Genomic DNA, 13,928 nt, shown 5'->3' with positions numbered 1-13,928 from the left:
AAAAAAAAAGGGGGCACACTATCTCTTGACTAAGTGATATTTATTTCTAACAAATTTTTTCATCTTTTGATGCTTTTGCATATATTCTTCTCTCTGGCTATAAACATTTATACTCCAACTTATTTCCTGTTTCACAAGGCAGTATTCCAGTGATACAATATAGAATGCCTCACATGTCCATTGCTCATTCTGAACAATGCTTCAAAAGCCCAACCTGACAGGTGCTTGTTATACTAATAAGCTAACAGTAAAATCTGGCCTTGGAAACCCCAAGCATGCGATTAAAGGTTTGAAACTTTAGCCTCTAGTCATGGGAAAGAGACTTGAGTGTGAGTTCAAACATTTAAATCAATGATGTAAAAATCTACCACATAAAATTCTACCTTTGTAGGAAACTCCCTTAAAAACTCTGGATGTCAAAGCTTGTTGGAATCTTCTGGTTGGTTAACACATGGATGGGTCCAGAAGAGAAACCTTCAAGGTGTTCTTGTGTTGGCAGCAGAGGGCTGGCCACAAAGGACAATGTATATTTAGATAACATAGCCTTGCTATGGATACTCTGGACACTCAGCATGCTGAATGCTAGACATCAAGAGGGCTAGGAAGGAAGCACACCGCAGGTCAGGAGAATCTCAAGTGAACAGTAATAGCATCTATATATGACTGTTGCTGGCAAAACTGCAGCTTTCCTGTGGGTTTTGTGTACACAGTCTTGAAGACAGAGGCTGTAGTCCATGTGTCTGTCTACAGGCCTGCGTACATGACCTTTGGTGTGTGGCTAGTGAGTACTTTGAGGACTTAGCCTTCAGTGAATAAACTGTTTCTTATCTGCCTGTGACTCTTCACATCTCCTAAACTTCCAGGCCTCCCATGACCCACTTCCTTTCCTGGCATGAAACTCAGATGTCACAGCTCAGCTCTGTCCAGGAAACCTAGACAGGAGTTCTGCTTTCCTGTCTCCTACAAACCCTAGCCTTGTTCTACACGAAGGCAGGAATTCAAAACTATAGCAATCCCTTCTGGTGGGCAGCTTTCAAACTGGACATCTAAACTTTAACATAGAAATCTGTTATATATTTCCCCCAATTTCAACCCATCTCCTAAATGATTACAGGGCTGCCTCTTTGAAGGAGAATGTTAAGGTGGCAGGAAAGGTCCTTTACCTCTAGCCACACAAATGAAATCTGTCTGAGCAAAGACGTACTGTTAAGAAGAGGGGAGGAGTATTTTACTCCTTTAATGAGATACAGACCTTTCCTTCCCAGAATTCCTATCCTCTGTAAGGCTTCTCACAGAGCAGCTGATCTCTTTTCTAAAATGCTCAGAAAATTCTAATTTTCCCCTCTCTTCTTTACAACATGCTCACATGATACTCTGGGTCCCTTGCTCTTTGTCTAACGACTCCCATCCCCAGTTCTTAGCAGTGGCTTCCTGCTCCTGAACCTCAATGCTTAACTTAGAGGCACTTTCTCTTCTCCATCCTGATTCTTGAGGTCACTACCCTGTAGCTTTTCTTTTAAGACTCAATAAAGTTGACCCGAATTTTTCTTCTGAGAAAAGTTTTCTTATTTATTAATGAGAATAAAGATCTAAGAGGGAGATCTACATGTGAGGACTCTAGCATTTGATAGTACTCTGATTCCACATGCAAAGGACACAGAAACCATGTGCCTGCCTTTGCCCACATTATCACACGTGCATCGTTTATAGTATTATAAGGAAAGAAGTTTTCTGAATTATATCTGCCAGTTGGTTAGGTGGAAATAGAGTAATACTCTAATTTTCCTAAAGCTGGCTTACTATTTTACTATTTTTTTGTATAATACAAAGCTAGTATAGTTGCTGGCATATAGTAAGTACTCAAAAAGGATCATTGAAACAAAATAATTCAGTTTCCTTCCTAGTTTAATGAATATACATACATACATACATACATACATACATACATACAAATACATACACAAACACACATACATACACACACACATACACACACACACACATACACACAACCACACACACTAAAAAGTCTGTAATTACAATTCTTAGGTGAGGAGGAACTACCTGCAATTTCTATTCAAGTCCAGAATTTTAAGTTACAGTTGACTCGTTACTTGCAGTATGCCGCGAAAAACTGAATCATTGCTCCAGGGGAAATATAGGGTTAGGTTCCTGCCAGTTTCTGGTCACAACAACTTGCATTAACTGATCAAGACATAACCATGTTATATGTCTTTCTGTTTTTAAATGCTTTATGTAAAATTGCTAATTCATTAACATTCCCTTCATAGCTAGCAGTACTATTTAATGCCTGAATATAGCTTTTCTAATGTTTGCAATCATGAAAATGGCATTTTCCCATGTTCTATTCATTCTGACATAATTCCTATGATATACATCAGCTTTTATATCTATATAAGTATCAGGCAAAGACTTTGCCTTATGTTTGGAGGCCATTTTCATTTATATTTTATTTGGTGTTTTGTATCTCTCTATGTAGTCCTGGCTGTCCTGTAACTTACTATAGGCCCTGCCTCTGCTTTCTGAAAGCAGGGATTAAAGGCATGCACCGCTGTGCCTAAAACTATCAACAAGAAGTCAAAGTAAAATAAAAGTAGCCTTAACTGGACAAAAGGGATGCCTATTTAGGAGAATTAAAACAAGCAAGCAGAATTTCCTTGTTAGCCCCCAACTGGGAACATATAGGAAGGTCCACACAAGCTTTTCACTATTTGTGAAAGTCCATGGCTGACTAGTAAGGCTCTACCCACATAGTGACTCTGCTGTTACATATGTTAGTATGTGGGAAAAATCTCAAGTGTAGAATCCACAAATCATGGGGAATGTATTGTAGTCAGAACACCTAAGTAATAATTCATTTAAAAGACTAAATTTAGTTATTTGGTTTTGAGAAATAATGAGTGAAAAATCACAGAACTGATGAAATATCTTAAGAACTTGTTTTCTTCAAAGAATTTTTCTTTTTAAAATTGTTTCAAGAGAGCTGCCCTGTATTAGTGTGGGGTGTGGGGTATGTACGTGTGTATATATACTCACATACACACAGAGTAGAGGACAGGGCACTGTGTCCTCTTTCACTCTTCACTCCCCTGCCCTACTTCTTTGAGGCAGGAGTCTCTCCTGGAACTTGGATGGGGCTCACAAGTTGTGTGGGTTTTGTTTGTGTTTTGTTAGGCAGGGCAGCAAGCTTCAGAGATCCTCCTATCTCTGCCAACCACATTTGGTTTTCTCTGTGGGAGCTTAGGATCCAAATTCAGGCCCTCTTGGCTGCACAGCAAATGTTTCAGTCACTGGGCCATCTCTCTAACTCCTAATTTAGTTTTGTAAGTCCACTTTTCTAAATGAAATACTTAGTATAGTTCTTATTAGATAATTTAAAATTAATTTCTTTAGTAGCAATTTTCAGTTGAACTCCAATGATGCCATAGCCAACAAAGAACATGCACTTCTAGGCTACCTCTCATTCATTCATTCACCAGCTATTTATGGAGAGCCCAGCATGGTCCAGACACTCTGGCATGGTTATACACTTGATTCAAAATCAAATACAATGAAGGCAAAATTCCTGCCTCCTTTGATGCTTCTATTCCAGTTAGGAAAGAATTACTTAATTATTTTCTAATGAAAAATAATTGAAAGTTGTAATACTATATAAAAAGCCAAATGAATGGTGAAAAAAAGCAACTCTTCACTTATTAGATATATTTAAAAAAAAAGAAAAAAGAAAAAACAAACAAGAAAACTTCCCTGGAACAGGATTTTAGCCAGCATCCTAATGGGTAAGATATGGAGAGAAGAACATTGAAACAGCATGTCTGGAAGCACAAAAGCCTAAAGAAATGCATACCATCGGTGTAACTAAAAGGTCAATGAGCAAATAAGTTCAGCAAAAAGCACAAAGGGTAAACTCCGAAGGTAAGAAAGGACTAGAGCATGCCAAGCCTTACAGGTGATAGAATGGAGTATAGATTTTATGCTAAAATAATAGCCTCAAACTCAGGAAAGAGTCATTGCATTTATATTTTGAGACTATTTTGTTGCTCTGTAAATCAGTGGGAGGCCAAAAGAACTAGCAAGAAGATATATTCTGGATAGCAAATCAGCAGGCTAAACTCAGATGGGTGCATGCCTGATTCCTTTACTAACAGTCAGGACTCTACACACAGTTTGTTTCAATACCACATGGTTCCCATTTTCTTTTCTTTGTCTCAGGAAAATGACTGCGTTTGCAACAGCTACACTGTGCCTTCCTAACATGGCTATAAGAAAGTACTTAAAGGAAAACTGTTCAGTATGTTAAGTGAAAAGCATAATGTAAATCTATACATACTAGACATACTATCTATACTATGGCACAACTAATAGACAAATAAGTAGAAAAGATTAGGAAGAAATACAACAAAATTGACATTGATTACCTTTAGGTCATCGGCACTTAATTAATCTGCTACCTTTTATATATTTTTTATCAGTTTGCCATCTTTATTTTTCATAATGCAGGTATATACTCCTTTTGAAGTGGAAAAATGATAAATAAAAAAATAAAAGGCTCTCATTAAGCCTGAAACTCTTACATTTAAATGTATTAATTTCAATGTATTTGTTAGCAGGTAATTTGGTTTGCTACTCTGTGGTTTTTTTTTTTTTCCACTTATGTTGAGTTTATATTAGTAGCAGTATTTCAAATAATAAAGTTAAGCTGCTGTTGTATTTTACTAAATTACTGAATCAAGTTTACAGTGGTCATTCTCATATAAGCCATTTCCATAGAATATTTGACCACTCTAACAACTCAGCAACACTGAAAAAGAAGTAGAGGAAACAATAGAATTATCAGTCTGGACTTTATGTAAAGTTTAAGTGGCAGTGTCATTTACCCCAAACCTCTTCAGAAGGAAATCTGAACATGAACAAGTTAAAAAAGCAGTATTAACATAGCAAGCTACAAAGTTCTTACCTTGTAATTATGAAAATGTTTATTGTGGTATATATAACACAGGCCACTGCTAGAAGCAGAATGTTTGTGCCTCCCAAACTCTTCTGTTAAAATCTAGTAACTAGTGTGAGATTATCTGGCTCTGGGCTCTGGGAAGGAAATGAGGTCACAGACATGGAGCCTCCATGAATGGGATCCATGCTCTCTTAAAACAGAACCTGACTTACTCTTTCTGCCATGTTGAAGATACAAAGAGTCCAAAGTGTGTAAACTGGCAAAGACTCAGCAGAGACTGGTCATGGTAGTATCCTGACATCTGGGCTGTAAACAGGCTTCTGATGTTACAAGCTACTCAATCTATGGGACTTAACAGCCCAAACTGACAAAGGCTGGAACTGATCACAAATTTAGTTTTTACTCTAAATGTCCACAGGTGGGGAGAAATAATCCTCTGCTATTTGTTGAAAAATCTCAAGGAACATCATGAAGCCCATACTGGACCTGCGAGTCAGTAAAGGCAAGGAGGGCAAGGCCTCTCTCTAACCTTCCATAAAGGCAGACGCTGAAGACTGAGCTTTCCCCTGGTCTCAGGTCTACCTGCTAGGCATTTGAATAGTAGGTTTCTCTCACAAAAGGTAGCTTGCTGACTCAGACAGCATGCAACCAACAAGAGGCAAAAATAACTGAATACTGAGATGTTATATCACCCTGCCTATGCAATATGAAATGAAACAATATGGCAGTACATCTTACCAAACTATAAATTATTTAATTTTAAAGTATTATTAAATGTGTGTGTGTGTGTGTGTGTGTGTGTGTGTGTGTGTGTGTGTAATGTATGTGAAAGAGAAAACACGATAGTTCAAGAGCATGCATGCCAGGGCACAAATGTGGAAGGTTAGTTTTTTCCTCTATCATGAATTCTAGTGACTGAACTCAGGCCTTCACATTTGTGCAGCAAGCACTTTTACCCACTGAGCCATCTCACAAACCCCAAAATACATTTCTGCAAAAAGACGTACAATTGAAGGTAGCAGAGCAAAGTAAGAGATTAGAAAAATCAACATGTAGAGAAATGTTGCATGAGACTTAATGCTGAGCAATAAGGAAACTGAAAAGCAAGGTTAGGTAAAGAAGCATGAGAGTCAGCAATACTGTTTATGCAAACCCACTATTCAAAGGTAGGAAGACTGTCATCTATCACTTACCTCTGTGAAAAGAGGGGCCAAGCAAACTTCAAAACAAGTCACTTTAATTACAATATAAAGTAAGTAATTTTGTTTGTATGTTTTTCAATTAAGTAAAACTGTTCTAAACAGCTAAAGAAAGCTGTTCACTCTATGTAAAGAATCAGCTTCTCAGACTCAGAACTGTGAGTCTCAGAGCCTCCTCTAGAGTTGTTTTCAAGGTCAGTAACAAAGCTCCAGTTACTGGCACAGAAATGCTACTTCCTACACAGCTTCTTATTAAAGGAGAAATTCCTTTATCATAATCTAGCAATCTTAAAAACAAAACTAGCATTTCATATAATTGATAGAGGCCAAGTAAACCTATAACCAAAAGCGTAGGACCAGATGGGTTGGTTTTAGGGCTTAGATTCTGGAATATTTGCTTACACATGGTATCCTGTGGTTAGGATTCAAATGTAATTATGAAATTTGCTTTAATATACAAACAGCTTGAAGGCAATTTAAACTGTTTTCAATGTACACACATTCAATATTACTTGGAACACAGGTGTTGGACTGTCTACTTGTGGTATCAAACAAATGTTCAAGTTTAAGGCTTTAGATCAGTATGTTATTTTCTTATTAATGGTTGGAAGGATGGAATGAATATAAAACACAAAGAATGACACAGTAATTAAGAGATATAGACTGAACAATAAGATAGTATTTAAGCTCTACTTCATGGTTAGTATGCTTCTGTAATAAAAATCTGTGTTGGTGTCCCTTTTGATTTAGAATTTAAGATGGCTACCTGCCAAAGAATACCACTAAGGACACAGTAAGTATAATCATACACTAGCTGCAACTATCTGTATATGAATATATGTGATGTATATATAAAAGGACATGCTACATATCCATGACATTCTCTGGAAGACAAAGCACTGCAAGGAAAAAAGAAAAAAAGACAATCCTATTTACTCAACTGCCAACAGAAATCTCAGTTCTACTTGTGGTTAGAGATCACATTTACAATCCTGTTCTCAAAGGACAAGATGTGGAGTACACTAAAAGCCATCAATCCAGCAAATAAGAGTTCAGCCTATTCAGTGGTATGTACCACTTACCCTAGTAGGTATTTGAAACTGCAGACACTATCAAACCTTATATACGCTATGTTTTGTATACATATATACTTATTGATAAAGTTTAACTTATAAATTAAGTACAGTACAAAATAACAATGAACAACAAATAGAAAAATTATAACAAGATACTGTAATAAAAGTCATTAACATAGCCTCTCACAATCTCACTGTACTACTGACCTTTCTTGCAATAGAGTGAGATAATACAATGCCTGGATGATCAGATGATATGAAGGGTATATGACGTAAGCAACTTGATCCATGATGCAAAGATAACTTGAATACAGCACCCTGATACCACAAAAGTAAACTTCATCCCGACCTGGGATTAAGTGATGAACTAGCAGCTCACATGTAGTATGAACAGTTAGGACAGAGTGCAGTTTCATTATGTTATTCAGAATGGTATGCCATTTAAAAAACTTTATTTCTGAAGCATTTCCATTCAGTATTTTCAGACTGTGATGGAATGTGGTGGAAAGTACCATCACAGCTTTAGGGGGAACTGGGGCACTAGACCATGACTTGGGCTTCTAAAGGAAGGTCTGAAGCTGTTTATTTCTCATCATATGGACCTGCGTATGTTACTTACAACTCGTTTCCCATGTGTAAAGTGGAACTATCACTTCGAAAAGAGAAACAGCTGCTCAGCAATCTTTATTGTATCCGTGGTACAATAAAATCATCTAAACTTCCCTTTGACCTTCGGCTACTACTAGTCAAAAGGCCCCAGCTTATGAATGCATGAATCTGAGATGTAGGCTTGGTACCTCAGAATCTTTGGATCCATAATCTACTCTCTTTTTTCATTTGTCAACCAGCACAGCATTTAACAGTCGACTCTGAGGCCATAGAGAAGAAAGCCCAAAATGCAGGACAAGTAGACTCTCTATCTTTCACCACTTAAAAGATAACTCAATTCCTTCATCACCATTTTTGTGAGGAATCCATTTAAACAGCTGTCCAATCACACTGCAACCCCAGTTGACCCCATTCCTTTCTGACAGACGTGAAACCACATTAACCAAGTACTGGGACTCTGGAGGTTACATGTCCCCATGTATCTCTTTCTGACTTCACTTAGAATATCCAAATAATGCATTCTGCTTTTTTTTGTTTGTTTGTTTTCTTTTGCTTGATTTGGTTTGGTTTAGTTTGGTTTGGTTTTTTGAGACAGGGTTTCTGTGTATAACCTTGGCTATCCTGGAACTCACTATAAAGACCAGGCTGGCCTCAAACTCAGAAATCCACCTGCCTTTACTTCCCAAGTGCTGGGATTAAAGGCATGTGCCACCACTGCCCGGCTGATGTATCCAGACACTTGGTCCTGTGAAGGCTCGATACCCCAGTGTAGGGGAATGCCAGAACAGGGAAGTAGGAGTGGGTGGGTTGGTGAGTAGGGGGAGGGGGATGGGATAGGGGGTTTTCAGAGGGGAAATCAGAAAAAGGGATAACATTTGAAATGTAAGTAAAGAAACTATCTAATAAAATAGAAGAAAATCTAGGAAACAGATCAGGAGTCATAGATGCAAGCATCACCAACAAAATACAAGAGATAGAAGAGAGAATCTCAGGTGCAGAAGATACCACAGAAAACATTGACACAACAGTCAAAGAAAATGCAAAATGCAAAAAGCTAACATCCCAAAACATCCAGGAAATCCAGGACACAATGAGAGGATCAAACCTAAAGATAACAGGTATAGAAGAGAGTAAAGACTCCCAACTTAAAGGGCCAGTAAGTATCTTCAACAAAATTATAGAAGAAAACTTCCCTAACCTAAAGAAAGAGATGCCCATGAACATATAAGAAACCTACAGAACTCCAAATAGATTGGACCAGAAAAGAAATTCCTCCTGACACATAATAATCAAAACACCAAATGCACAAAGAATATTAAAAGCAGTAAGGGAAAAAGGTCAAGTAACATATAAAGGCAGGCCTATCAGAATTACACCGGACTTCTCACAAGAGACTATGAAAGCTAGAAGATCCTGGGCAGATGTCATACAGACCCTACGAGAACACAAATGCCAGCCCAGGCTACTATACACAGAAAAACTCTCAATTACTACAGATGGAGAAAACAAGATATTCCATGATAAAACCAAATTTACAGAATATCTTTCCACAAATCCAGCCCTACAAAAGATAATAGATGGAAAACATCAACATAAGGAGCGAAACTACACCCTAGAAGCAGCAAGAAAGTAATCTTTCAACAAATCCACACAAACCTAATTCCACCTCTAACAACAAAAACAGCAGGAAGTAACAATTACTTTTTCTTAATATCTCTTAATATGAAAATTAATATTATAAACATATCCTAATCGATTCAAATTCAAAAGTATGAGGAAGGAATTAGAAATTTGTTAGCTATCATCCGGTGGTCTCTCTAATTTGGTAATTGGAGAAATAGGTCCAATATTGTACAATCCATAAACACTTTTTGCTTGTTTGTACCTGACAGTGTCTTGCTGTGTACTACATAACAGTCTAGAAACCATGCTTCTCCTATCTCAGCCTCTTTATTAGTAGGATTGTTTATTTGATGTTTTTACACTATACTATGGTTTTTCAGAACAGCTTACATATTTCAAAAGTATTTATACAGCCAAAAGAAACAGACAATTAACTTGAGAGGTGGCTTGTAAGAAAACAACAAAGAGTGAGACTGAATCCTTTGCTTGATGGTTGTAACTCTTGTATTCATTTTGAAGAAGAGGACTTTATAAGTTACCCTTTCTCTGAGATGAATGCTTTTCAAAATCATCACAGCCAATGAAGCGGATTTTTACCCCCACCTAGTGTCTTGTGCCATCCTCCAAGCAGAAACTGTTCACTGAAACAGTTGGTGAATGACTTCATGGATAGACCATCTTAATATACACACCATTTCTTAAATGAATGTACTTGTTCTCTGTGGGCTGAGAATGAAGACAATCATTCAAGTCAAATAGCTTTGACTATAGCAGGAAGTCTGTATCCAAACATCGTACCTACAATTCATTCCTTGGTGCAGCAGAACTGTCAACTCTTAGCTTAGCTATGGAGGTAAAATCCTTTGGTGATGTGAGGGACATTGAAGTACAACCGTACTACAATGAATTCCAATGTCTAAAACCTGTTCTTATTTTGGGTTTGTAGCACAGTAAGAGCCAAGATTTTAAGCTCTACTAAAAAAAAAAAAACCAAAAAAAAAAAAAAAAAAAAAAAAAAAAAAAAAAAAAAAAAAAAAAAACAAAGACTTTATCTATTTATGTTCATTAAAAAAAACTAGTAGTGATGTATTATTTTAAAATATCTAATTAATGTTTGGAATTATAATTTATATAGAGAAAAATGTATGTATTTTCAGTATTGCTGTTGACAAACATCTACATAACACTGTTCAATTAATTGTTGTTTTATATCAAACAATACTCATTTTTATTGTTACAATATTTTATAAATTTTAAAGAATATGACAAAATAAAAAAAGGTATTGCAGGTATTAAAGGGAGGGGTCTCTAGAAGGAGTTGGGGTACAAAAGGTAAAGAAGAATGTGATGTAGTTCTATTTACTTAAAATGTTTTTAAATGTTAACAAATTCAGATAAACTGAAATTATCTTTTCTCATCATAATGCAATAAAACTTAAACCAATTAAAAAACTGTTGCATGCTTTATATGAATACAAAGACTTTACAGTTTTTTCTTTTGAAACAAACAAAAAAATGTTAAAATTATGAAAATGTAATTTAGTGAGAACTAGAAAAATAATAAACTTTTTATGTAAAAAGGCTTGTTAATTTTAAAATCCTGCTTATTTTGTTACATACAGGTGCTTATTCTTTGCAAGTACTGATTCCCTTGGAAAACCAGATATGAAGACAATCTACTTAATGAGGTGCCACTCTAATCTCTGCACTGCAAAGATCCAGAAATCAAAGAGATATAAGGAGTTCATTCAACATAAACCCAAGTACTAACCTTTAAGAAAATTATAATTTATATTATTATGAAATAAATGAATAATAAGATGATACCTACAAAAACTACAAAAGAAGTATTCAACCCAATTCTTCAGCATACTGTTGATTAATACTGTGGTATCTACACATGTATTTTTCACATAAATGGTCTTACTAAACAGTTCTATCATACATAGTGATTCCCAAGCCATTATATAATAGTTCTCAATTGCTCAAATGGCCTGAAATAAAAACTATCATTTATGATCAATAGTACATAAGCCACTAAAATGGTATCAATTTTAAACATAGTATGGTTTCATATCACTGAAAGTTGACAAAAGAGTAAGTTAACCTAAATGCTATATATAAATCAATGACCTTATTCTATTGAGTAGTTAACAGTGCTGAGAGTTGGTTTTTGTTGACTTCAAATGCCAGCAAAAAAATTTAAAAGTTAAGTAACATTAAAACACAAGACAAAACAGTGAGAACACAAAATAATAACATAAAAGTAACCTTACTTGAATATATGGCTTTTAACACAAGTCATTTAGCATTAAGGGCTGCCTTAATCAATACAAAATACATTGTTTACAAGAACAAGTTACAATCACAAGAAAACCAACTTCATGTTTCATTTTAAAGACTAAGTTTCACACATCTTATAAAAGATCAAACTTCTATAGGATGTAGCTCATTGAGAACCCTTAGCTCTTAGCATATGCAATACGTACCCTGGGTTCAATTGAAAAGATTATAACATATTACTTTAATATTAACAAATTTATTTTATATATTTTAAGGTTTTGTATGTTTATTTCTAAGTCATTTATTTAAAACTAATGACAATTTGCACAGCTGATATTTTATTCTTTCATAATCTATGGAATGTGAATTAAGATTATGGAAGGTATATTAAACCTACATAAAGTTACAGTCACAAATGATAATTTGTACACAGGACAATTTTATCAAAAATGTCCATCATTGTTTATTCATTTAAAATACATTTAAACAATTTATTTCAGTACATAATCAGTACATATGCAAATATGCTGTATTAAAAACTTTAAAGTTTGAATATTTTCGTATATTTGACTATCACAAAGAAAAAGTACAAAATTTAGCAAACACAGATAAAATAGAAAATAAAGGTGACGGAAACTTAAATTCTGTAAAAAGAATAGCCTTCTAAATTAAAGGATTATTTGTCTGGCTATACAAAAAAATTATTAGTAAGAGAGCCACTCACTGTGTTCAAACTTCAAAGTTCTAAACAAAAACAGTAGTCAGCATTTGATCAGCTACTGAAGTAGTTATTTACCACTGACATTTTGTAACTGCCCAGGATTGTTCACAGTTGGCATTTCTGTGTACAGATTTCTCTTTAACTTTATAATCTAACTTCTTTTTTTTTCTCATTTTATCATAGTATGAGAATCCTAGCATGTCAACCTAGATCTTTTTTAGAAGCAGTGGAGATAAATAGTATTACGTTTACAGTACCATAGATTAAATAATACAACATAATTCCACTCCTTCCTCACTGAATCAAGGAGATTAAAATTATCTGCAATAAAAAAAGAACATCTGGTTCTTATACTAATTTTTAAATTAAGTCACCCAAAGCATGGCATTTATTCTAATTTCTTTCCAACATTTAAGCACTTGCTTCTAACTTTTCACCCTCTTGCTGACCAGCTTTTAAAGGTAACTAGAAAAGATAACTTCCTATTTTCAGTGGTCAAAGAGCAGAAAGAAGGAAAAGGAAGAATGGGACTGGGAACTGAATCTTATCTCTTGTCCTGCTGCCTTTGTGCTATGCAGTTAAACCACCAGGACAAGAGAAAGGCTGATTTTCTCCTAACATTCACACTTTATTTTGGAATCAGATTCACATTAGTACTTGAGGAAGTTACTCAGCCTTATAAGCTGGAGACTCCAGGTGCCAGGCATTATCCAGGTGAGGTGGTGTATGCTCATAATCCTAGTACTTGTAAGGCAAAAAGATTAAAGACAGGAAACTGAAGGTACATTAATTACATAGGGAACTCTAGGCCAGGCTGGACTATAAAAAAGCTTGTCTCAAAACAAACAAAAACTGTGCCCAATGCAATCAGCCTATCCCTTCCTTACCTGCCATTACAGAGTAGCCATCGAGCAAGAGAATAGTGAGGTATAATCTTCTGCATGACACTGGCCATCACCATGGTAACAACCAGCTGTATACCTATCACACCCTGTGTGAAAAAAGAAACAAATAAATTTAACAATAAATTGTTAATGTTTGGGGACCCTGCTGGAAAACTCTTTATACATTTTGAAAACTATATTTTTAAGAAAACTGGCTTTAACATTAAAATATCTTGTCCTTGTTGCATTTAGGTATTCAAGAACATATACTTTGTTTAAACTACAGTATGTGGTGTCACTTCCAAAATTCTCTTCAAATTACCAAAGTATTACATGCATGTGAACACATGTAAAATAGACCATTCAAAATTTGTTCCCAAGAATACTCTATATAAATTAAGGGTATCTGGTCAATTTTGGTGAAAGTTCTATGAGGTGCTACGAAGACTGTTGCTAGCCGGGCAGTGGTGGCGCATGCCTTTAATCCCAGCATTGGGGAGGCAGAGGCAGGTGGATTTCTGAGTTCGAGGCCAGCCTGGCCTACAGAGTGAGTTCCAGGAC

The 13,928-nt window shown here is 35.6% G+C and overlaps 1 protein-coding gene across 6 annotated transcripts in view; it reads right to left on the bottom strand.

Annotated features, from left to right (window-relative positions):
* Positions 1–13,928, bottom strand: part of Tmem161b (transmembrane protein 161B) — a 78,698-nt gene that overhangs the window by 34,818 nt on the left and 29,952 nt on the right. For 4 of the 6 annotated variants that reach the window (XM_031360703.1, XM_031360699.1, XM_031360701.1 and 1 more), the window contains exon 2: positions 13,371–13,474. The exons of the other annotated variants lie outside the window; for them this stretch is intronic. Coding sequence is in view for 3 of the 4 variants with exons in the window: in XM_031360699.1 (XP_031216559.1) it covers positions 13,371–13,474 (104 nt within the window). In the remaining variant the exon portion in view is untranslated. The remainder of the gene's footprint in view (positions 1–13,370; positions 13,475–13,928) is intronic. 6 annotated transcript variants of the gene reach the window in all.

Source organism: Mastomys coucha, unplaced genomic scaffold (assembly GCF_008632895.1).
Source record: "Mastomys coucha isolate ucsf_1 unplaced genomic scaffold, UCSF_Mcou_1 pScaffold8, whole genome shotgun sequence".
Classification (NCBI taxonomy): Eukaryota; Metazoa; Chordata; class Mammalia; order Rodentia; family Muridae; genus Mastomys; species Mastomys coucha.
This window is presented reverse-complemented; position numbering and strand designations above follow the sequence as displayed.